Source organism: Lissotriton helveticus, chromosome 6 (assembly GCF_964261635.1).
Source record: "Lissotriton helveticus chromosome 6, aLisHel1.1, whole genome shotgun sequence".
NCBI lineage: Eukaryota > Metazoa > Chordata > Amphibia > Caudata > Salamandridae > Lissotriton > Lissotriton helveticus.
This window is the reverse complement of record NC_136067.1, coordinates 932,687,524-932,714,202: the sequence shown is the minus strand read 5'-3', so window position 1 is coordinate 932,714,202 and position 26,679 is coordinate 932,687,524. Positions and strand designations below refer to the sequence as shown.

At 43.4% G+C, this 26,679-nt stretch overlaps 1 protein-coding gene across 2 annotated transcripts in view; it reads left to right on the top strand.

Moving 5' to 3' along the window:
* The window catches only part of DESI2 (desumoylating isopeptidase 2), a 226,982-nt gene that overhangs the window by 167,962 nt on the left and 32,341 nt on the right, over window positions 1–26,679 (top strand). The window contains exon 5 of one of the 2 annotated variants that reach the window (XM_078648578.1): window positions 12,636–12,891. The exons of the other annotated variant lie outside the window; for it this stretch is intronic. Within the exon in view, the coding sequence (XP_078504704.1) occupies window positions 12,636–12,650 (15 nt within the window). The 3' untranslated portion in view covers window positions 12,651–12,891. Of the gene's footprint in view, window positions 1–12,635; window positions 12,892–26,679 lie in introns of those variants that run through there. 2 annotated transcript variants of the gene reach the window in all.

The following is a 26,679-nucleotide window of genomic DNA, read 5'->3' as shown; positions in this document are numbered from 1 at the left end:
TAGCCCGGTGGTAGCAATGCCTAAGTCCATGCAAAATTGTTTGAGCTCTCGGTGGTTGTATTCTTCCAGCTTTTCCATCTGGAACTTCTCCGCCGATCCGCTCTCTTTGGTCGTCATTGTGGTTTGTCGTAGGGTGAGTTACTGTCTGTACGGTACGCGTTGGTTCGGATCGCGCCGCTAGCCACCAATGTTAGACGGAGACCTGAAGGGTCGGCCGAGCACAGTGATCGCACAGACAGGTAACTTCCCCCCCACAGATGGACACCACACAAAGATCAGGGTAACACCTTTTATAGGCACTTCTGGTAGTAGAGTGGTACGATACAAGGCGATCAGGACACGATGATCCTCTCAATTCTAGTCTCTAGTAAGGGAAGGGGGTAGCGGGACAGTCTTGGTACCCACGGGTACGGAGGTGTAACGGTGATAGCTCACAATCCTCGAGCTCGGTGTTCGGATGGGTCAGACCGCGGCAGCGCCGGCAGGGCCCGAAGAGGTCGTAGGTGGCAACGGGCCGCGGCAGCGCCAGCAGGTCCCAACGAGGATGAAGGTTACAACGGGCCGCGGCAGCGCCAGCAGGTCCCACGAGAATGCAGGTTGCAACGGGCCGCGGCAGCGCCAGCAGGTCCCACGAGGATGGAGGTTACTACGGGCCGCGGCAGCGCCAGCAGGTCCCACGAGGATGAAGGTTGCAGAGGGCCGCGGCAGCGCCAGCAGGTCCCAGGAGGATGAAGGTTGCAGAGGGCCGCGGCAGCGCCAGCAGGCAGGACAATAGTTCACAAGGCAGGGCTGTGGCAGCGCCAGCAGTCCGTCAAGGATGAGTTCTTCTCGGTGTCGCTCGACTCCAGGATACAACTGCCTTCCTGTCCTGGGGCGGCCTCAGTTATAGGTCTGGCGCCCTTTGATGTCCGGACCCTCGCTCTTGGAGGTCGGGAGGTCTGGGATGAGGGAGTCCAGACACCCAGCAGGGGGGCGGAGCCAGCGCCCAAGGAGGCTGGGGGTGCTCGGCACCTGGCGGGGGAGAGCCATCGACACTTCGTACTCCCATTGACCTGCCAAGTGGGCCGTTCACCTCCTGGGTGGAGGGTGGTGCCGGGATGTCGGGGCCTGGCCAGGCCCAGGGTTGGGGTCTGGCTGAGGCCGCGCGGCCGCGTGGTGCCGTGTCCAAGATGGCGGCTGGGCCGGGCAATGGTGCTGACGGTGGCCCGGGCCCTGTCCTGCGGGGAGGGAGCGAGCCCTTCATGTGGCCTGTCCAACAGTCCATCATCCCCTTTTGTTTCGCTTTGTTCGCCCGAAGTTGGCAGGGTATGCTCGGACGTGAGTCCCTTGCTCACTTTGCCACTGGATTCAAGATAGCCTGGCTGATGAGGATTATGAATCCAAAACCGGTCCCAGGTTGCTTGTTTCCGGTCCAGGGAAGGCATGGCTTGGCAGTTCGGGCTGGACTGTTCCCATGAGGCACAGGGTCAGACTGATTTGCATATGGCCATGTCTGAACCGGGGTGGCGGAGTGAGCTAAAGAATGGTGATGGATTAAACCCAGATCAGTTGGCTGGGGGTGAGTGATTGATTTGCTCAAACGCTCCGTCCATCATCCCCTTTTGTTTTGATAAGAATTAATCTACAGCATTACAATCTATAGCACTAGATGACGGGTATGCTAAGAATGAATCAACAGCATTACAATCTATAGACATTTGCTGCAAAGTAGCATTTTCCCTCCTGTGCCTACATAGTCTTTCAGCAGAATCCTTACTGTTTTCTCTCCTCCCTTCAGGAATTCGTGCATTGCACAGTAAGATCTCAAGGCATTCAAGCCTTTTGTGACCTGTTATTTGTTGCAGTAATTGATGGTCTCTGTTATTCTCCGATCCCCTTGCTGGCTTGCGGAAAAAGTACCAGAAACTCAAGCCAGTGTGCCACTTTGCGCCTAACCTACTCTTATACTGTCACAATTGGTGGGTTGAGTCACGGCATATGCTGCATAGCACCACTTGGAGGTGCTGACAAACTATTTCTGAACCAATCTGGTGCCTTGAGGGATATTCATAAGATGAGGAACCAGCTAGAAGATTATATCCACCATAAGTAACTCTTTTAGGGGTTATAATGAAGTTGATGGCCTCAGCTTGGCCAGACCATGTTACGTGTTTAGGGGACCATTTCTGCAGTCTTATTTCTACATTCACAGCAAATGTCTCCTCCATGTCTTTTCGAAAAGCTAAACACTTGGGCATACATACTAACGTGTTCCTTTTTTAACTGGATACTTATGAGTATTTTCTGCGTTTAGCACTATCACCACCAAGGATTCAACATTGAAGTGTATTACCAGCATACAGTGCGATCTTCTAAGCAGGTTTTCCCTATGTCGCACCTTAAAAATTGATTGAGAACTTGTAGCAGTGTTACAAGGCAGGCATAACTCCTGAAAGAAATTTGAAATAAACAATGTGAAAAAGATGTGCGTATCCTCTAAAAACAGAAACTGAACGAGGAGGAAGTGAAACATTAGAAAGCAAAAGGTCTAATCTGGCAGTGAGATCAGTCAACTTACAAACCATTCTTTGATCTGTTTGACATGCATGCAAATCTGTCACCATTGACGCTTCTCAGTGTCAAAAGCAACTAGCCTACGTGTTTGCAATCTGCCATTGATGTGTTCGACATTGCTTTTTAAAATTTTTGAGTCTTTACCTAGAAAAATAATTACCATCACAATGGCAATCGTATGAAGGAGGACTGTAATATAGTCTCCAGGCAGATCTTATTCTCCTCTCCCCGTCACTGTGTTTTCTCTTCTGCTGCCCTTTCCTGATCCATAACATCACAGTGGACAACCTTCTGCCACGGCCCCCATAGGAATTCTGATGGCGAACAAAACAAGCATTGGCATAGCCATTAGTTCTCGCCTTTGGGACCTTATAAGTATTTAGCCATGCAACATTTGATGCTGTTGTACCAAGGATATTGTGCTACATAACTAAATACTTATAAGGTCCCAAAGGCGAGACCTATTGCCTATGCTTGTTCTTTTTTGTTTGAGTGCAAATATATAATGTGGCTTGTGTGAGATGAGGTCTGGTCTCGTGCTGCTTTTTTCTTCTGTGTCATCCCACTTCTGGTGACACAGTGACATACTTAGATGCCCTCTGGGCTGTTATAGAACATACAGACATGGATGAATGGAGCAGAGATTTAAGTCTTCATCTGACCAAGTCTACCATTTATCACCAGTACCGAGGAATGGTTCCACCCCCTACTTCCATTGCCAGAAACGACACCTCGAACCTGCCACCTCCAGGTCCCACTACAATTTTGGTTTTTACATCAACAAAAATAACATGTTTTTAACACACATTGTTTGTCACATCTGTTACTCCGCTCCAAGAGACAATGTAGTTTATAGTGAGCAGGCACCTCAAAACTCGTTCCCTGGGTGCGAGAACCCCTGCGGGAAGTCCCGCCTATCTTCTGTCTGACCAGTCTCAATGGTTATGCTCATTATAACAGGGTCTCACACCTGGATATCAACATTTGTCTGTTGTAATATAACTTTCGTCACAACCCTCCCATCGGACTGTGGTCTGGAGGATCCCCTCCTCAAGATCTTGAAGTATTGGCCACGTGCACGGTAACCCTTGCTATGCAAGGGCGCTTCCTAATCTACAGGTCAGTAAAGTGTAAGCTGTGCGTCACCCAGGGAGGTCAGCAGACGGTGAGGTCACTGCAGCAGGAGGACTCATCAAAACTGAGTCCGTGTAAATTTACGGGAAGGAAACAATACCCATTACAGTAATCCCCACTGTAATCCAGGAAGGAGTCTGGCTCAATGCCCCCACCTCCTCCGGACACCTCCCCTGAATCAACTCAACGAAACTACTCATATCTGCCAGGGAAGAAGTTAAAATTGCAAAAGTACCTAGAAATGAAGTCCTCCGTTTTTACTTTATTTAAGTTTATAGCTTTTTTATTACACCATAGGCATACAACAACGCATCAGGAACCATCCATCATCAATAAAAAACCAGCACTGTAAAAAAAAATTTAAAAAAAGTCCACGAGTGGTGTGCGCAAGAGCGAGCACCAGGGCTCGATCATTTAAAACACATGCGCCCCAGAGATGTGAACTGCCGCAGGTTTACAAAGTGGGAGGCACACAAAGCGTTTCCCTTGCGGGAGCAAGCAAACCTATGTTGCCAAAGCTCGCTCCTGCAAGGGAATCCCCAAACGTGCACGCATTGCCATTGAAAGCAATGCGTGCATGTTTTTGGCTGAAAAGCCAAAGCGATTTCTATAGGTCTTTTTCCTTTGTAGCGTATTCGCGCTGCGTAGGCGAGACCTAAAAATATGCTGACAGCTCAGGTTAGCTCTGCATGTCCCTCTGTTGTGCTTGTAGTTTAACACAAACTGTACAAAGCATTGACAAAGCCAATTGGTTTGGCAATCCAGTATTTGTTTTCTTTATCTGCAATCACATATGCATTAACGTGTAACCATAATAACAAGCATTGGTGATGCCAGTAGTTCTGTTGTTGACTACCAGCCTTTTGGCTTAGTCAGTGCTTAAATTTTGTATGACCCCGTAATACAATACTATACATGACCTTTATAGATTTTATTGGGTGGGGGTGCAGGGGTGTGCATTAGGGTGCAAGCACTCTCCAAAAATTAGAGAGTTTCCCAGAAACCAGAAAGGACTGGGTATCAAGTATTTATCAAAAGAGAATCCTTTCTGTGTATTAATCTTTCCTTTGGTGACCAAAAAAGCCTACACATTCAAATCAATACCATTTTTACAATTATGGTATTACAAAGATATTAAGTAAATATTCGTACTCCACACTAGAAAATCATTTTTTTACTCTCAAAAGTTTATTATACAGGAACATTTATATTAAAAACCATTGTTTAAAATTTCAGACAATTGGTATTCTACGTAGGGTGCTCTGGTACAATCTTAACTACTGTCTAACAATTCAGATTACGGTATCTACCTCAGAGTCACTCCCTATTGGAAAAATTATAAAAAATTGTGCATTTTATGCTCCCAAATTAAATACAAAATACATATAAACCATATACATATTAAAAGTCCCACTGTCGACGCGTTTCGGTGCGTTGGTTATAATTATGGCACCTTCCTCAGGACGGACTAGTTTAAAACCACAGATTATTTTACTTCTTTCTAAAAAGAGAATACACATAATTAATACACTGTTCCTACAGAGAGTTTATTCTAGTTGTGGATAGATCTAATGAAGTTACTCTTTATTTGTTAACTGCCCTTACTTGAAGTATAGGGGTAGAGGTCCTTCTATTGATTTTCAGGACATCTATATCTCCTTGTATGGTTGCGGATGGAGTCACTCACTACGAGGTCTTTTTAGGTCATTGACTTCTATAATAAAAGAGCATGGAATTATGTGTCATGCTACAGAGACTAATGGTCTATTTTTGCATTTGTCCACAGCCACTTACTCATAGGGTTCTGGTAGACACTTTATTAAATGGTGTCTGTCGAGCAGGTAAGTTGTATTGATGTGCACCGTCTGAATTAGGTTATCATGCCGTGCCTGTAAAGTGCACGTGTGTCAATGTAAACTTTAAGTGATGAATAAATGACTAAAAGGTATATATAGTAGTAGACAGATACATACCAATAGCCTTTGCGTCTGATGCGGACAATCAGGCTGTTCTTTCTTTCACCCCTTCCAGTGGTATCTTTGTACCTGTGCCAGATAACATGACACTGTGGTTTAGTATATATGTATGTGGGGATTCTAGATTGTCGTTTCCCTGTCTCACTAGATTATTGTTTGAGAAATTGTACATACCGATTAGGGGCTATAGTGTCCCTTTATCGCCTGATGTGCAGCGTTCTCTCCTTTTCATTGAGCGCTGTAAGATTCACTGTGGGGTGGTGGGATATTTTCAGTACAGTCCTCTCCCAACCTGGGCCATAAATGAGAGGTCGTTAGATTGATGTCATGGCCCATATCGAAATACAAGTTTATTATTAATGCTACTTATTCTTTTCATTCCCCTGGTTGCCAGACTGGCTGCCTGTAAAAGTGATCTCACCTGATGCTGGTGTCTGATCTGTAGTCTATTTCGCTTAACTATACTGTTTTAGCCAGGTGCCTTATCAAAGTCTTATAGATATATCATTAGCATTTATACTCCCTCCTAGTCACAACAAGCACTTAAAAACGTACCCCATTTTATCTCTTAAAAATGTGACTTGGAGTCTATTCTGATCTATCGTGGGGTTGTTCTTGTTACTGATTACTCAAACAGAAGTTCTAGCCCCCTCTATAGAGTGACTACCGACATCCGAGCCCTTACCTTCAAATACCGGACACTCGGCGAAACTGCTCCTCACGGCTTCCTGCTTTCGCCGCAACTGACGAGAGCAGTGAAACGTGCGGGCCTTAAATACCCTCTTAATTTGATAATTGGGTATTCTATTGTCTACCCAATTAGTATTTATGTAATTGGCGGCAGAGCTATTATCGGGGCGCCATTTTTGTAGTTCTGAATATCACTCTATATGAACTACTAATCGCGAGTTCGAAACTTGGGCCGAATGATTTTCTGAAAGTTCCGAATTATGATCCCTCCCTCCTCGTGTTTAATATATTTTTTATTATTTGTTGCCAGGGTTCATACACTTTTTGGCGTTTTATTAAGGGAAGACGTGTCCAGTCCGGGCTTTTCGCCATTTTGGTAGTTCTACATATCACCCTATATGGACTACACAAACGCGGGTTCCAAGCGTAGAATACTAATTGTCTGAAATTTTAAACAATGGTTTTTAATATAAATGTTCCTGTATAATAAACTTTTGAGAGTAAAAAAATGATTTTCTAGTGTGGAGTACGAATATTTACTTAATATCTTTGTAATACCATAATTGTAAAAATGGTATTGATTTGAATGTGTAGGCTTTTTTGGTCACCAAAGGAAAGATTAATACACAGAAAGGATTCTCTTTTGATAAATACTTGATACCCAGTCCTTTCTGGTTTCTGGGAAACTCTCTAATTTTTGGAGATTGTTCTACAGCTCTGGTAGCTGGAGAGTTGGTGCTTTTTATAAAAATGGACACATTACGTACGTTTGGTTTTTCAGAAGACCAATTCAAACAATTAATAGGAGATTCATCAAAAACCATTAACTCTATGACATTAACGAAAAACGATGATGAGAGGTGGAATAAACTCTGGAACCTCAAGAAAAAAATGATACGTACAGAATTACATTCTGAGTTTATCATCCAATATTGCAGGAAAGGTATTATACCAGTTGGACTTCAGATCAGGAATGAACCAGGCTTATTTGTGAATAATGAGAAGTTTAAGGAAAGCTGGACTTTAATCGCGAACAGGTGCAGTCGCGACTGGATGTTGCTCATAATAGAGACTGCTCAAGCTATCATCATAATGGAAAGGGAGGAAATAGAGACCCTTGAAAAACAACTACAGGAGAGCACAGCGTTAGAAGACGCAAAGAAAAAACTAGATGATATAAAAGAGGATATCAGTGGATATCAAGAATATATGATAAACAAAAAAACTAACAAGCTACGCAAGGATATAGCTAATTATAAAATCGAATCTGTGTATCCATATATTCAAAAAGACTATTATGAGCAACCAGCACCGACTGAATACAATGGTAAACACTTTACCTACAATAGAAATAGGTATCATAAAAAGAAGCTCCGATTCAGAAGGAGATAACCATCAGGAACCAAGTAATAGGACTGATATAAGAGAAGGAGGCCAGACAAACAACAGAGAATACCAACCAGTTTTTTTAGGGCAACAACAGAGGCACCAACAAAGGGGTTTCAGAACCCGGGGGAGGGGACGTCAAGGCAAACGGCAAACAGGGGGGATAAGGAGACCCTACATGCGGACCCGCAGCCACAAAGACTAGGCATAGCGGGAGAACAATTGATACCCCCAAAACAAGGATTGGCAATAGAGGAAGAAGCCCAAAAAGCCCCAATAATAAACCTCTCCAAAAAAACTCTCACGGAACACGAAACTAGTGTTTTAGAAAAGGGTTTAGATTTTGCCCCTAGCACAATCGGTTGTAGATTCAATATTGAAAGGGATGTGAGGGACCTATTTAGAAAAATCAGAATTAAAAAAATGTTTGAAGGAAAAGAGAGTAGAGAAACCACCAATAAATCAGGCCTCAAACCACCGTCCACATGGACACCCAATATAGCAATGGTGGGATCAGAGGTAGACACCTTTGAAAAAGCAGTGACCATTGGTTTAGAGAAACTACTAGATACACAGGTATGGACAGAAAACAACTTATCCAAGCAGGAAAGGGAGGCACTAAAGTCCCTGTCATCCAGTGATGAAATCACCATAAAACCTGGAGATAAGGGTGGTAGCATAGTGGTTTTAACAACGGAAGACTATGAAAAAAGAATGTTAAAACTCCTGAATAACGAGTCACACTATAAATCTAGTAATGTGAGAGAATGGAACAGCCTTAAGAAGAAGGTCAGTGATGTTGTAAATTTCGCTAAAGAAGACAACATCATATGTGAGGAGGAATATCGATTTTTACTAATCGAGAACCCCAAGGTCCCTGCACTATATGGGTTGCCCAAGGTGCATAAAAATCTGGAAGATCCCCCAATGCGCCCGATAGTGTCTGGAATTGAATCCTTGACTGAGCCTCTCAGTAAATATGTGGACCATTTCATTCAGCCTTTGGTGACACAATTACCCTCATATATAAAAGATACGACCCACATGATTTCCAAAATTGAAGGGATGGCATTCAATAAAGACACCCAATGGTTGGTGTGTCTTGATATTGAAGCACTATATACGAATATCCCGCAAGAAGATACTGTAAAAATGATGAAGGATATTCTGGGTAATGAAAATGGGGACTTGACTGCACAAAACACCTTTATTATAGAATGTATAGAGATAATTCTAAAAAACATCTTCCTATTCAAAAACGATTACTACTGCCAGATCAAGGGTACCAGTATGGGAGCCACATGTGCTCCCAGCCTGGCATGCCTATATGTGGGGAGATTCGAGACTCAGCACATTCACAACGAAATGTGTCCTTTCTTTGAGAATGTGAAGTGCTGGTCTCGTTTTATAGACGATATCTTCTTTATCTGGGATGGACATGAAAGTGAATTAAATACCTTTCTAGAATGGATCAACTGTGGGGATCCAAACCTTAAGTTCACCTCAAATAAAAGCCAAGTATCAGTAGACTTTCTAGACATTAAAATCCATGAAAAAGGAGCCCTCAATGTAGACTTGTTTGTAAAACCCACAGACCGCAATACTCTACTTCATCACACGAGTTACCACCCTAAATGTCAGAAAGATGGGATACCATTTAGTCAATTTTTACGAGTCAGGCGTAACTGCAGTGATAGAGCCAGTTATGAAAAACATGCAGCCGTCCTAAAAACAAAGTTGACTCAGAGAGGATACCCTAAGCGCCTTATAACGTACAAGCGCGCAAAGTACTATAACCGTGATAGTCTGTTTGAGGCATCCTCAAAAACAAATGACCGCAATGATGGCATCATTATGGTATCGGACTACAACGGTTTCAGTAACAAAGTAAAAAATCTGATAAACAGAAATTGGGGTATACTAAATAAAGCAGGGATAACACCTATGGCCAAACCAACATATGCGTATAGGAGAAACAAGACCATAAGGAATCATTTAGTGCATACCTTCAAAGAACCAAAAAGTGGAGGACAAAGAAATGTAGTGAACAGTCCAATCAGGGGAAACTTGCCTTGTGGTTCTTGTTCACATTGCAAGAACATTATGAAGACTGATAAATTGGAAATCAATGGTATAACCCATTGGATGAACGACCACGTCAATTGTCGTACTACCAATGTAGTGTACCTTTTGCTGTGCCCATGCAACAAATGTTACATCGGGGAGACGGGAAGCGAAATGCGTCTACGCCTCACGGAACACCGATCTGCAATAAACAACAAAAGAAAAAATGCTCCGTTGGTGGAGCACTGGATAGCGGAAAACCACAATATTGATGATATCAAGTGGTTCATCTTAGAAAAGATTAAAATTTCAGTAAGAGGAGGCGACTCAAATAAAAAACGAAAACAAAGAGAACAATTTTATATGTCTAAATTCAAAACATACTATCAAGGATTAAATGGCCGTGAGGAATGGGATAGAATGATTAGATAACACTGTAGATTTTTTGCGTATGTATATTATCTGAAACTTAAAATTGGTGACTCCTGCAAGTACACTGTTGAAAACAAATAAGAAGCGATTAAGCCTGAGAATCAGTTCCACTGAAAATCATCACGTTTACTTTTTGAGTATATGTTTATTCAGAAGAGTAAGATGCTAATAAAAATGTTGCAAAATGTGATAATAAGAAATGTGAAAATGTTTCTTTTGTTTTTTTGACATTAAAAGTTGATATCCATAGTTGCTCTGTATTGAGGCCACTATTCATATGTATAGGTACAAGATGTGACGAGGGACAGCCATTATTTAATGATTATAAAAAGATACATTCTTGTAATTTGATAACCATATTGTCATTAAACAGTGTATATAATGGTTTGCCAGTAGCCCTATACTTGGATGGTAGGTGTCCCTTATTAAACAGCACCTGCTTTAGGAATAATATAAATACCAAAAGCACCATAATAGAAAGCGAGAAAGTAGCAAAGCCCGCACTCAGCATTTTTACTCTTAACGAAACGCCTAAAAATGTACAAACCTTGGCTATAAATAAAATATATTAAGCACGAGGATGGCGGGACTGTAACCCGGAATTTTTATAAAATCATTTGGCCCGAGTTTCGATCCCGCGGCTTTGTAGTTCGTGGAGTGACATCTAGAACTACTAAAATGGTGTAAAGCCCGCTTAGGGCACTTTTTCCCTCAATGAAATGCCTAAGAGTGTATGAACCTGGGCAACACATAAAATATATTAAATACGAGGATGGAGGGACCGCAATCCGGAATTCCCGGAAAATTAATCGGCCCAAGCTTGGAACCCGCGTTTGTGTAGTCCATATAGGGTGATATGTAGAACTACCAAAATGGCGAAAAGCCCGGACTGGACACGTCTTCCCTTAATAAAACGCCAAAAAGTGTATGAACCCTGGCAACAAATAATAAAAAATATATTAAACACGAGGAGGGAGGGATCATAATTCGGAACTTTCAGAAAATCATTCGGCCCAAGTTTCGAACTCGCGGTTTAGTAGTTCATATAGAGTGATATTCAGAACTACAAAAATGGCGCCCTGATAATAGCTCTGCCGCCAATTACATAAATACTAATTGGGTAGACAATAGAATACCCAATTATCAAATTAAGAGGGTATTTAAGGCCCGCACGTTTCACTGCTCTCGTCAGTTGCGGCGAAAGCAGGAAGCAGTGAGGAGCAGTTTCGCCGAGTGTCCGGTATTTGAAGATAAGGGCTCGGATGTCGGTAGTCACTCTATAGAGGGGGCTAGAACTTCTGTTTGAGTAATCAGTAACAAGAACAACCCCACGATAGATCAGAATAGACTCCAAGTCACATTTTTAAGAGATAAAATGGGGTACGTTTTTAAGTGCTTGTTGTGACTAGGAGGGAGTATAAATGCTAATGATATAGCTATAAGACTTTGATAAGGCACCTGGCTAAAACAGTATAGTTAAGCGAAATAGACTACAGATCAGACACCAGCATCAGGTGAGATCACTTTTACAGGCAGCCAGTCTGGCAACTAGGGGAATGAAAAGAATAAGTAGCATTAATAATAAACTTGTATTTCGATATGGGCCATGACATCAATCTAACGACCTCTCATTTATGGCCCAGGTTGGGAGAGGACTGTACTGAAAATATCCCCCCACCCCACAGTGAATCTTACAGCGCTCAATGAAAAGGAGAGAACGCTGCACATCAGGCGATAAAGGGACACTATAGCCCCTAATCGGTATGTACAATTTCTCAAACAATCTAGGGAAACGACAATCTAGAATCCCCACATACATATATACTAAACCACAGTGTCATGTTATCTGGCACAGGTACAAAGATACCACTGGAAGGGGTGAAAGAAAGAACAGCCTGATTGTCCGCATCAGACGCAAAGGCTATTGGTATGTATCTGTCTACTACTATATATACCTTTTAGTCATTTATTAATCACTTAAAGTTTACATTGACACACGTGCACTTTACAGGCACGGCATGATAACCTAATTCAGACGGTGCACATCAATACAACTTACCTGCTCGACAGACACCATTTAATAAAGTGTCTACCAGAACCCTATGAGTAAGTGGCTGTGGACAAATGCAAAAATAGGCCATTAGTCTCTGTAGCATGACACATAATTCCATGCTCTTTTTACTATAGAAGTCAATGACCTAAAAAGACCTCGTAGTGAGTGACTCCATCCGCAACCATACAAGGAGATATAGATGTCCTGAAAATCAATAGAAGGACCTCTACCCCTATACTTCAAGTAAGGGCAGTTAACAAATAAAGAGTAACTTCATTAGATCTATCCACAACTAGAATAAACTCTCTGTAGGAACAGTGTATTAATTATGTGTATTCTCTTTTTAGAAAGAAGTAAAATAATCTGTGGTTTTAAACTCGTCCGTCCTGAGGAAGGTGCCATAATTATAACCAACGCACCGAAACGCGTCGACAGTGGGACTTTTAATATGTATATGGTTTATATATATTTTGTATTTAATTTGTGAGCATAAAAATGCAAATTTTTTTATAATTTTTCCAATAGGGAGTGACTCTGAGGTAGATACCGTAATCGGAATTGTTACAGTATTTAAGATTGTACCAGAGCACCCTACGTAGAATACTAATTGTCTGAAATTTTAAACAATGGTTTTTAATATAAATGTTCCTGTATAATAAACTTTTGAGAGTAAAAAAATTATTTTCTAGTGTGGAGTACGAATATTTACTTAATATCTTTGTAATACCATAATTGTAAAAATGGTATTGATTTGAATGTGTAGGCTTTTTTGGTCACCAAAGGAAAGATTAATACACAGAAAGGATTCTCTTTTGATAAATTAGGGTGCAAGCACCACTGCATGTTATTTGCCTATTTCTGGATGTGCATGAGGCATTTGTTAACCGTATGAATCATGATGTAAGCATTGCACGTTCTCCCTGTTGTGGAAGCACAGGCAGTGGAGTGGAAACCGAGATCAGTGTTGTGAACCCCTACTGTGTTGCTTGTCCTCTTACTGAAAGTAGACGGGTTACCATAGGCACAGGCAATATCATTGGGCCGAGTGTGGAATTTGCCAGAAAGAGCATGTGTCTAGGAAACACTAGTGGATATGGAAAACCTTGCACCGTTGAATTGGGTAGCCATAAACGTGGTATGTAGCCCAAGAACCCCCCCAGCCCCATATGGCTGAACCTAGGTATCTGCAGCAAACCAGCTGATTACTTTTTTTGTCCTTATGGTATATTTCAAAATGTTGATCAATCAAGCCACTTGTCATAGACTATCTCATCAATATTGTTAGTTCATTCAAGACATTCACATCAGTTTGACATCTTCCACTACTCCATCAGTGAGTGTTTCACATACAAAGCACTCGCACCTTAACCTGGCAGTCAGCTCATCACTTTATTAAGGTAATTCCTATATTCACTAAAAGCAATTAAAGTTATTTCCTTCATATTGAAGCTGTATCTCAGCTCTGACCTTCTACCACCCCATCATCCATCTCGTCCATGTCAAAGAACTGGTAAAAGCTGTCCCTACTATAGGTCCGTCATCACACATTAATGTGATCTAGACAAAATAACATACTATTTGTGAAGCACACATCCCTCTCTTGGCGCCTCTTAGCACTCAATAACACATTTTCCGTTGCTCAACTCAATGCTCTTTATTGACATCAGAAGAATGAAAGATCAGTGGATCCGCTAGGATTTAAATTCTTACCATGTGGTTAGACCACGATTTGTGGAATGGATGCGTTCGACTTTAAAACGTCCGATATGTCAAATTGACCACTCTGTGTTTAGGAATCAGGGTTGCCCGATCCCTAATGAAAAGCGATAAAGGTTGTCAATTATGCCCTCCACATGACTGATAAAGGAGACCTCTAACAGTTCAGTGTTATGTGGCTTTTGGCATTGCAGTCCTTATAGCCACCACTGTGGTGAATGAGCCACTTTAGTGGTCTGATGATCTGTGATGACCCTCGATCACCACCATTGTGTACTGATTTTAGTGTGCTATGTTACTTTAGCCTTAATGTAGGATGGTCTTGCATTACAATAATCTTGCCAAAGAATAGAAGGTATGGGATGTCGAGGTGCAGAGTTGTTTGTGATGGTGCACACATGTGCTCCATAGGGGCTACTGAGGGATTAAGTGCATAGTGTTATTTGAGTTAGGTGAATTATGACTTTAGCCTATTGGCTTTGACGTGGTATAATAGCATTCTGCTTTCCAAGTAGTAGAGGCCTAAGCTTGAGCAACTCCATATTCTAAACTGCAGCCATCTTCTGAGCCTCTGTAGGTGAGAGGTGATATTTGAGATTACATGTGTTGTTCACCGGCAGTGAACCAGAGCAGACCAGTTCTTATCAGGAGGAATGTGCCTTCTTCGCATTGGCGCCAGAACAAAAGCTTGGCCAGCTGCTGTTGGGTGCTTGGTGTGGAAAAGTACAGGAATCTTGTGAGAAAGGTAGGCTGGTTCTTCCAGAAGCTTCGATAGAGGATAGAGTTCTATATTAGAGAAAGGGGGTCCGAGAGAGGAGAGAGAGAGAGTTTCTGAGAGGCGGAGAGATGCTGAGATGCTGGTCTGGTGTTTTGGCGGTCTGATGATACATCACGGTGCAGACGTGGGTGTGCAACAGAGAGTCCGGAACCAACCAGTGAGGGAAAGAGAGACTGGTGAGGTGTTCGATGTATATCTAACTTTATCTAACTATGCTTTTATTTTCAGGTTCTATGTATATCTATGTGCTGATGATTGCTGCTAATGTTTACTGTGATGTTTAGTTATTTCTTTCTTTTGTCATCCTATTATCATGTAATAAAGAAACCCTAGAGCATATAATTTGTTGGTATTCCTTGTGAGGGAAGGTTGGGACCCTTTTACCAAGTACTTACAGAGGGATGGGCGATTCCCCTCTAATGGGTAATTGTTGATACAGAAGGGAAAGTGCCTCCCATCAGGGATGTCTAAATTACATTGCCAGGAGGAGCATGCGTTGTTTACCCTCTCGGAAAGGGAGGTGTTGTGACTTGTTGTTATTTGCGAGCTCCTCAGCAATGGTCTTATATGTTGTCAGAGTTTATTCCTTTCTTGGGTAAGTATTGTGAAATGTGGTGTCTTTCTGTAACCTGAGAAAGGATGTGATAAGTAATGACCTGGTGACTGACAGAAGCACCAACACATACGGAGAAATTTGTCATTACAACCATATACTCATGGGACTGGCTTTGACCCTTGTTCCTCAGACACTTACAGGATAGAAGTTTACAGGCTTTTATGCTTCAGAGTGTCCTCTGTGGTTCCACATAAAGTATTTTCTGCGTTTACGCACAACCTCTAGGCTGGGGTATGTGCTGGTCCTCCACAACCTGTCTGTCCGCCAATGTGAGATGCCACGCAACTGCATGTTTCGCGTGTGTCATCAGTTAATGACATCCATAAGCTAAGCTTGTCCCTAGAGTTAATACAAAAGTGAATGTGTGCTGTAAATCATTGAGAATTTTATTTTGGTCTGATATCCTGGCTCACTGTCTTGTCTCTAGTTTGCTTCAGCCAGTCCTTCACTTTTTTAGGTTCAGCAGTTAGGTTTTTACTTGGACTGCAAGCTCCAATTCAAAAACCACGTGAGCAGGAAAGCTGAGCTCAGCGAAACGTCCATAGTAAAATCAAGCTGTACCTCTCATTCCCTTACTCTCCTTTCCCCGCCATGCACTGATTGGATCTCACATGGACTTTTGAAATATTTGGCTGTCACTTAGAGGTCATCCGTAAAGCCTGACTTTCATGCTGCTTCTCGTCTGGTCACAGTTAAAAGATCATATCGCTCCCACACTGAAGGTACTACACTGCTTCCTATCCTGCTCCTATCACTGTCCTCGTGGCCTCTGTCTGGTTACTTCAAAGACATGCTTGGGTTCACATCTAACCACTCCTTTCAAAAGGACTTCCTTTGGACTAGGCTGCCTGTAATAAGCATAGACAAGATGATTGTGGTCCAGAATGGTTGCTCCTTTCTTGGGTGCTAGTTGAAACTCATTGAAAGTTCTGTCAAGCCCAGTAAGAGGTCAGAGGATGAACAGTTAAGCTGAAGTATTACCTAAGCACTTGGCAGCATGCCACAAGTGACCCGTCTGTTTTTACACTTGTTCAACATCATTGCGAAAGAATTGCGAAACGGGCTTCTAGAGCCTTTTATCTGACTGTAGCTTACACCTATCGATTTCTGCAGTCTACCGGTCTCTGCACAGACGTGTGCAGTCATTGTTGAAGATATCGTGTTCAATGTTTTCAAGATTCTCCCTGTGATTTCTACATCGCAGCTGTGCAGTGCCCATTGTTGTTTTTAATTGCATTTCTTTCGTAACCTAGAAATATTTTTAAAAAATCGATAACATCGAAGGCACACTATAGTACGGCATGAACAGCAAGAATATCGCAGAAGAGCTCATTTAAAGCTCAAGGCTTTCCCCATGTTTAATTGCACAACCCCTATCCCATTTTAAGGGGCACAGCTTGGCTAACTATTTTCTTTTGTTGTTTATGTAAAATGCCATATGTGATCTTTTTAAAGTGGTCACACAGTGGTGTAGAGCACTTAATGTTCTTTAAAATACCCCTCACACACCAAAAGGACCCTTGGTGTCATGCTTCATCATTGGGGTCTTTGCACCCCTCTACGGGATGCGGCGTGCTACGACCTACGACTACGCGGGAGCACTTATAGTGGTAGACTATGTATGGTGTATGTGAGGGTATTCATACAGTGCAGTGAGTGAGTGGTGGGCTAGGTGAGACTTAAATAAGTGCCTGGCTCGTGGGACTTTAAAAACTTTAATTAGGTCCCCGGGCTGGTACTAGTAAAAAAGTGAAGTGCGAGGTATATTGTCTTAATTATAGACAGAACCTCTTGTGTGCGTCGACATGTTTCGGAGGCTGAGCTCCTTCTTCAGGACAGGGTGCACAACTTCCCCACCTTACTCGCGTATTTCAAATGTAAAAATAATGGTATGTATTTACAAAAAGTGAAAATGATATATAAATATGTGCCTGCAGTATAGGTTACAATGTACCTACAGCGGTATATCTAAAAAAATGCCAGTTGGATTGTCTGGAAAAATGGAGGAAAGAAACATTAGTAAACCTCAACAAAACACTTTTAACAGGTGTAATCACCTAGGAAAAAGGTATGGGGGTTAAAATAATCATTGAAGATTTTACCCTGTAAAAAAGAAGACAAATACCAGACATACAAAACATATAACATAAAACACACACTCTAAATGGCCGTGGTGTGATTAGGGAGGAAGGTAAGGTCTTGGATACTGAGGCAAACGATTATACTTGTCTTAATTAGGTTCCTAGCTTCATGAGCCCTCCGAACGTCTGGGGTAGTAGTAATTGCCAAATCTGCAATCTGAAAAGAGATGGCGACCGTGAACCTCTTGCTTACTTGTTTAAGGTTGTGGAAGGCCTATTCTGTTGTATACTCACAAACTCAATCGGAGTTCTCCCCTTCGTTACCCAGGCGCAGGCTCCGCTGGAATGGTGAGCTAGTGCATTGCCCTTGGTATATATACTAGCTCTTAATTGGTATATCGGGAGTAATTGCCAATAAGGGTGCAGGTCCCGGAAGCGGTGGATTGCCCAAACATGGGTATTCCGGTGTCTCGGTTGTAGGGCACATTCTTCTGGAGTATTGAGAAACGCATGTGTGTTAGGGAGCCCACTTATGCGCATGTGTTAGGATAGTACAATGTCCTTGAGCGGGTGTGCTTTACTCAGCGACGAGCAATCCAATGGGCATGTGCCCGCAGAGAGTCAGTGCATTTGTGGGCTTTCGCGCATGGGCACTGATCTGGAACAGAGCAAATGCGTTCAGTGTTTTACGAAAGCAGCTGAGTTGTGCTTTTAGGTTTGTTCATTTCATTGTGGCGATATAATAAACATTTTCATATGTTTCCATGCATATTTAGATGGCTTACTGTTATATAGGATTTATATTATGTTGGTCACTGACTCAAGAAAATGTGAGTTCAAAGTATATCCTCAAGAGACACCCTCTATATTAAACAAAAAAGTTTGTTGAGGGAACCGCCGTAGGAATTTTAGGATGGGCAAATCCTTTTGTATGCACCTTATATGGGTGATTACTACTGGGAACGGCACTATTTTTATGGCAAAAGCTATCTAGGAAAAAGCACTTTACAGGATGAACCAATGAATATTAGGTGGTATCGGTTCCTTATCATCCCTTGTGGGTCAGGTTGTCACTTGTCCCCACGGTATTTCTTCATTGAGTCGGTCAGGTTTGTTCCTAGACTGAATACCCAGCGTTGTTTCTTTTGGAATAGGTCAGCGTCTGGGTGCAACTGCTCAATCACTGTCCAGCGGAGGTCATTGACACAGTGTAGAGCGTTTAGATAGTGGGTGACCATTTTAGTTGTTGTTTTTTTTGCAACGCACATTGCTCTTATGCTCAGTAATGCGGGTCTTAATTGCCCTTGTTGTCATGCCTACATACTCTAGACCGCAGGGGCAAGTGATGAGGTAGACAACATTTTTACTGTTGCAGTTGGTCATTTTCCTTTGTTCCCAGGTAGTGCCATTGCTGAATGTCAATTTCTTGCTTTTCTGAGTTAGGTGGCAATTACTACAATTATCACAGGGAAAGTGGCCTTGGACCCCATTCGTTGGTACTATGTGTCCTTAGGTAATACGTGGACGTGTGTGGACCAGTATGTCCTTCAGATTCCTGCCACGTCTGTGTGCAAACATTGGTTTTTCGAGATTCAGGTTGCCACATGTTAAAATGCCCTCAAAGTTTGTTTACCACTTTGGAAACCTCATTTGAAATTGTGTTGTATGTAGTGACACATATGGGTCTATGTTGCTCTGGTTCCTGTCCAGTCTTGTCCTCTAGTAATGCATCCCTGTTATTGTTCCTAGCCCTTTTCATGGCTTAGTTTATTATTCTTTCAGGGTATTGTCGTTGTTTCAGTTTCCGCTTTAAATCTTGTCTTGTGCCTGTGTTTTATATTCTGACACTTCTGTGCAGTTTCTTCGTAGGCGCAAAAAATGGCCGTAGGGGAGATTCTCCCTTAGGTGTCTCGGGTGGAAGCTGTCGTCCCTGAGTAAGCAGTTTCTTGCTGTCGGTTTAAAATGTGTGGTTGTTTTTAGCATACCACCTTCTGAATAGATGTTGAGATCCAGGAACACTAGTGTCTTATTAGACACCGAGCTAGTGAATTTCAGAAAGGGATTCTGAGTGTTCACCCAGTGTACAAAGTCCGTTACTGATTGTAAGTCTCCATTCCAGACGACGAGGATGTCGTCTATGTACCTTTTCCAGATACTTATGTTCTGCCTGAAAGGGTTATGTTCATTCAGAATCCTTTTGGTTTCTAAATGGTGAACATAAAGACCAGCTAAACTTGGGGCAAACATACTTCCCATGCTGGTCCCATGGCTTTGCAAGTATATGGTGGACTTGTACTGAAAAAAGTTTTTTTGAAGTGCTATGGAGATACATTCTAATACCAAACCCCTGGGTGTCTGATATCGCCAAGGGGTGGAAAAGAGTATCTCTTCAATGATGGAGAGTGTCTCGTCGTGGGGCAGGCTTGTATAAAGACTTTCCACGTCTAAACTGAGCAGTAGTTGTGTTGAGAGGTCAAAGGGTAGATTTTGTAGTAGCTGGAGGACTGATTTCGTGTCCTTTAGAGGAGTGTCTGTGGCCTGCACCAACGGTCTTAGGAAGGCATCAGCATATTTAGATAGTGGTTCAAGAGTGGAGCCAATACCCGAGATGATTGGTCTCCCGGGTGGTTTTTCAAGATTCTTGTGGATCTTGGGGATGCAGTAGAAGTAGGGAATTCGTGGTTTATCCTGCACCAAGAAATCGGCTTCTTTTTTACTGAGCCAATCATGTGCTAACCCTTCTTCAATCATTGAGCCTATTTTGGTGCGTAGAGACTCAGTCGGGTCATCCGGTAAGATGGTATAGTTCCGTCTATCTGCAAGGAGTCTCATGCACTCCTCATCATAAGCAGTGGCTGTCTGGATCACTATCGCACCCCCTTTATCTGCTGGTTTGACTACAATATTTTCATTGTTCGCCAATTCTCTGATTGCTATTTGTTCCTGGGTACTCTTATTTTGGACGGTGCTCTTATGTGCTGGATCCATTTAGCTCAATTCGCTCATGATGGCTTTCTCGAAAGTCAAAACTTCGATCGGTAAGCATTGATCAGGAGGGGTGAATGTCGATTTAGGTCTTAAGCCAGTATCAGTGGGGACACTCAATGTCTCTTTTCCCTGGAAAAAAGCTTGTAATTTCAATTTTCTAATGAAATCTTGGATCTCAGTGTGGAGCTTGAACATGTCCTGTCTATTAGTAGGTACAAACCCCAGACGAACATGGACTCACTTTTGGGGAGGATGAAATAGATTGGATACTGGCAGCAATAAACCCTTTCGAGGGTCTGAGTAATACTGATCCAGGTCCCAGCATTGCAGAGTGGGATGAGATGGTTAACCTGAGACGCGTGCAAATAAAAGCGGCTCTTCATGGACTACTTATGACTGAGTACCTACGAAACAAAGTGGCACCAAAGGGGTTAATTGTGAAGAATGAACCCTTCATTTTTCAAACTGACATGGTGTTTAAGAAAGAATGGTCGCTGATCTCATGGCACTGTACTAGAGACTGGCTAGTGCTCATAGTGAAAACTGCAGAAAGAATAACCCAAGAGCTGAAAATCGAAATACAAAAAATAGAAGTCCAATTAAAGACTTACCAGACACCTACAGCTTTGAAAAAAAGATTAGAAGAATTGAATCGGCAAATGACAGACTTTGAAATGACTTTGAAACAAAGCAAATTCAATAAATTAAAGAAGGATAAAGATCGCTTTCACCAGAGTGGGCCTACCCATATACAAAACCAGATTGTGGCAAGGAATAATAACAGTGACGTAGACAGTGATGGTTCGGACAGTGGCTCATCCGGCTCAAGTTCAAGTGGCAACCAAAGGTTTAGACAACCCAGGGGTGGTTGGAGACAAAGGAGGCAACAGAACCCTAGACAACGAGGGTGGAGAGGCTATCAACCCCCACCACAATACCAGCAGTACATGGGACCCCCACCATTCGCACACTTTCAATATGGCCCATCGGCAGCAGGACCAGGGTACCCCCAATGGAACCCAGTGTGAAGGTGGATTCTACGGTCCTCAGCCTTTTTTAGGGACACGCCCTGGTACACGGGCGAGGAACAGGAGAGGCAACAACGTAACCTGGCAGGACCCAGAACAAGAAGACCCCAAGAGGCACACGAGGAGCATGACCGGGGCAATAACCAATCAGCCCTTAACGTCAACCAACCAGAGAGTGACCTAGTGGTAAATTTAACCCCTGACCCCCTGACGGACATCCAGAAGAAGATATTGAACAAAGGTCTTGGCTTTGTACCTACTAATTGACAGGACATGTTCAAGCTCCACACTGAGATCCAAGATTTCATTAGAAAATTGAAATTACAAGCTTTTTTCCAGGGAAAAGAGACATTGAGTGTCCCCACTGATACTGGCTTAAGACCTAAATCGACATTCACCCCTCCTGATCAATGCTTACTGATCGAAGTTTTGACTTTCGAGAAAGCCATCATGAGCGAATTGAGCAAAATGGATCCAGCACATAAGAGCACCTTCCAAAATACGAGTACCCAGGAACAAATAGCAATCAGAAAATTGGCGAACAATGAAAATATTGTAGTCAAACCAGTAGATAAAGGGGGTGTGATAGTGATCCAGACAGCCACTGCTTATGATGAGGAGTGCATGAGACTACTTGCAGATAGTCGGGTCATCCGGTAAGATGGTATAGTTCCGTCTGAGTCTCTACGCACTAAAATAGGCTCAATGATTGAAGAAGGGTTAGCACATGATTGGCTCAGTAAAAAAGAAGCCGATTTCTTGGTGCAGGATAAACCACAAATTCCCTACTTCTACTGCATCCCCAAGATCCACAAGAATCTTAAAAAACCACCCGGGAGACCAATTGTCTCGGGTATTGGCTCCATTCTTGAGCCACTATCTAAATATGCTGATGCCTTCCTAAGACCTTTGGTGCAGGCCACAGACACTTATCTAAAGGACACGAAATCAGTCCTCCATCTACTACAAAATCTACCCTTTGACCCCTCAACACAACTACTGCTCAGTTTAGACGTGGAAAGTCTTTATACAAGCCTGCCCCACGACGAGACACTCTCCATCATTGAAGAGTTACTCTTTTCCACCCCTTGGCGATATCAGACACCCAGGGGTTTGGTATTAGAATGTATCTCCATAGCACTTCAAAAAAACTTTTTTCAGTACAAGTCCACCATATACTTGCAAAGCCACGGGACCAGCATGGGAAGGACGTTTGCCCCAAGTTTAGCTGGTCTTTATGTTCACCATTTAGAAACCAACAGGATTCTGAACGAACATAACCCTTTCAGGCAGAACATAAGTATCTGGAAAAGGTACATAGACGACATCCCGGTCGTCTGGAATGGAGACTTACAATCAGTAACGGACTTTGTACACTGGGTGAACACTCAGAATCCCTTTCTGAAATTCACTAGCTCGGTGTCTAATAAGACACTAGTGTTCCTGGATCTCAACATCTATTCAGAAGGTGGTATGCTAAAAACAACCACACATTTTAAACCGACAGCAAGAAACTGCTGACTTGGGTACGACAGCTTCCACCCGAGACACCTAAGGGAGAATCTCCCCTACGGACAATTTTTGCGCCTACGAAGAAACTGCACGGAAGTGTCAGAATATAAAACACAGGCACAAGATTTAAAGCGGAAACTGAAACGACGACAATACCCTGAAAGAATAATAAACTCAGCCATGAAAAGGGCTAGGAACAATAACAGGGATGCATTACTAGAGGACAAGACTGGACAGGAACCAGAGCAACATAGACCCATATGTGTCACTACATACAACACAGTTTCAAATGAGGTTTCCAAAGTGGTAAACAAACATTGGGGCATTTTAACATGTGGCAACCTGAATCTTGAGAAACCAATGTTTGCACACAGACGTGGCAGGAATCTGAAGGCCATACTGGTCCACACACGTCCACGTATTACCTCAGGACACATAGTACCAACGAATGGGGTCCAAGGCCACTTTCCCTGTGGTAATTGTAGTAATTGCTACCTAACTCAAAAAAGCAAGAAATTGACATTCAGCAATGGCACTACCTGGGAACAAAGGAAAATGACCAACTGCAACAGTAAAAATGTTGTCTACCTCATCACTTGCCCCTGCGGTCTAGAGTATGTAGGCATGACAACAAGGGCAATTAAGACCCGCATTACTGAGCATAAGAGCAATGTGCGTTGCAAAAAAAAAAAAAACTAAAATGGCCACCCACTATCTAAACGCTCTACACTGTGTCAATGACCTCCGCTGGACAGTGATTGAGCAGTTGCACCCAGACGCTGACCTATTCCAAAAGGAACAATGCTGGGTATTCCGTCTAGGAACAAACCTGACTGGACTCAATGATGAAATACCGTGGGGACAAGTGACAACCTGACCCACAAGGGATGATAAGGAACAGATACCACCTAATATTCATTGGTTCATCCTGTAAAGTGCTTTTTCCTAGATAGCTTTTGCCATAAAAATAGTGCCGTTCTCAGTAGTATTCACCCATATAAGGTTCATACAAAAGGATTTGCCCATCCTAAAATTCCTAAGGCGATTCCCTCAACAAACTCTTTTTTGTTTAATATAGAGGGTGTCTCTTGAGGATATACTTTGAACTCACATTTTCTTGAGTGAGTGACCGACATAATATAAATCCTAAATAACAGTAAGCCATCTAAATATGCATGGAAACATATGAAAATGTTAATTATATTGCCACAATGAAATGAACAAACCTAAAAGCACAACTCAGCTGCTTTCGTAAAACACTGAACGCATTTGCTCCGTTCCAGATCAGTGCCCATGCGCGAAAGCCCACGAATGCACTGACTCTCTGCGGGCACATGCGCATTGGATTGCTCGTCGCGGAGTAAAGCGCACCCGCTCAAAGACAGTGTACTATCCTAACACATGCGAATAAGAGGGCTCGCTAACACGCATGCGTTTCTCAATACTCCAGAAGAATGCGCCCTACATCCGAGACACCGGAATACCCATGTTTGGGCAATCCACCGCTTCCGGGACCTGCACCCTTATTGGCAATTACTCCCGATATACCAATTAAGAGCTAGTATATATACCGAGGGCAATGCACTAGCTCGCCATTCCAGCGGAGCCTGCACCTGGGTAACGAAGGGGAGAACTCCGATTGAGTTTGTGAGTATACAACAGAATAGGCCTTCCTCAACCTTAAACAAGTAAGCAAGAGGTTCACGGTCGCCATCTCTTTTCAGATTGCAGATTTGGCAATTACTACTACCCCAGACGTTCGGAGGGCTCATGAAGCTAGGAACCTAATTAAGACAAGTATGATAGTTTGCCACAGTATCTAACACCTTACCTTCCTCCCTAATCACACCATGGCCATTTAGAGTGTGTGTTTTATGTTATATGTTTTGTATGTCTGGTATTTGTCTTCTTTTTTACAGGGTAAAATCTTCAATGATTATTTTAACCCCCATACCTTTTTCCTAGGTGATTGCACCTGTTAAAAGTGTTTCGTTGAGGTTTACTAATGTTTCTTTCCTCCATTTTTCCAGACAAAGCAACGGGCATTTTTCTGAGATACCGCTGTAGGTACATTGTAACCTATACTGCAGGCACATACTTATATATCATTTTCACTTTTTGTAATTGCATACCATTGTTTTTACATTTTAAATACGTGAGTAAGGTGGGGAAGTTGTGCACCCTGTCCTGAAGGAGCTCAGCCTCCGAAACATGTCGACGCACACAAGAGGTTCTGTCCATAATTAAGGCAATATACCTCGCACTTCACTTTTTTTACTGGTACTAGCCCGGGGACCTAATTAAAGTTTTTAAAGTCCCACGAGCCAGGCACTTTTGTAAGTCTCACCTAGCCCACCACTCACTCACTGCACTGTATAAATACCCTCACATGCACCATACATAGCCTACCACTATAAGTGCTCCCGCGTAGTCGTAGGTCGTAGCACGCCGCAACCCGTAGAGGGGTGCGAAGACCACACTGATGAAGCATGACACCAAGGGTCCTTTTGATGTGTGAGGGGTATTTTAAAGAACATTAAGTGCTCCACACCACTGTGTGAACACGGCTCCTTCAAGGTGGATTCTTGTTGTTTATGTAAGTCTGACTAGGGAGGGGGGGCGCTAGGTGGCGCACTAGCAGATGGCCGCGCTGTAGCGAGCTCCTGCCGTTCGGCGTAATAAATCCTTAAAATTATCCTTTTAATGGCCTTATTGTGGGAATCTGACACCCCCGATCGATTGCTGCTACTGCCCTGCAGCTCCAGACAGAGTTTCACCGCTCCTATTGCACAACTGACCCTGCAATCTACGTGAAGAGTGAGAGCGCCGACAGCCAGCGAGACCCATGGTGCGGAAGGGCCGGCTCCGGTGGCTACTTTGCACCGCGGCTGCGGTGTTGCGCGCTGGGCCGCATCGACTACACCTCCGCTCCAAGATCGCGGGAGCCGAGCTGGGCTGACTGCGACTGGCTGCTACTGAGGTGAGCCTGGGCAGACATCGTCGCCAGAGTGTGGAGGACATTGGGGCGCGGAAATCTCTGGGAACCGATGCGGACCTACATTGGGGCTTGCATTTAGCCGTTACACGCCTGAGGCCCGCAGCGCGGACGATCAGAGCCCCTGTGGGACACTTTGGAACCGGCGGAAGGGGGGGTGTATACACGCCCGTGTGCAGCGCGGGTTCCGGACTTGTATTGCCCTAGCTGGAACACCTCTTACGGGTGGTTGGGCTGATTGCTCGGCGGTAACCGAGTGTAGGTATTTCGCCCCCAACCCCCCTGCCCTCTTCGAGGCTGGGGGGCTGCTGAGACTGAGAGAGACGACCAACTGCTTACCACCTGCATGCTCAGGCCCTCTCTGGGAGAAGAGTCCATTTCGGCGCCCTTTTTTGAATATCGAGCAGTGGCAGCGCAGTGTGACCTATTAGTGCTCCTTGGAAATGGTGCGACATAGAGAGTGCTGACTTTCCCCATTGGCGGGGACATCTGGGGACATAGCGCTGTCTGGTCGCCTCTGTGGCGGCAGTGAGGCGACTGCCTGGCGGAGAAGTCTGAATTGGTGCATAGAGACTTTGCAGTTGGACCATACCCCCTGATCTGGGCTTTCTCCCACCGTGCTGCGACCTGTTGCCTCGTAGCCTCTGCGGATACCCTTGCTGCTCTGGGCCCAGGTG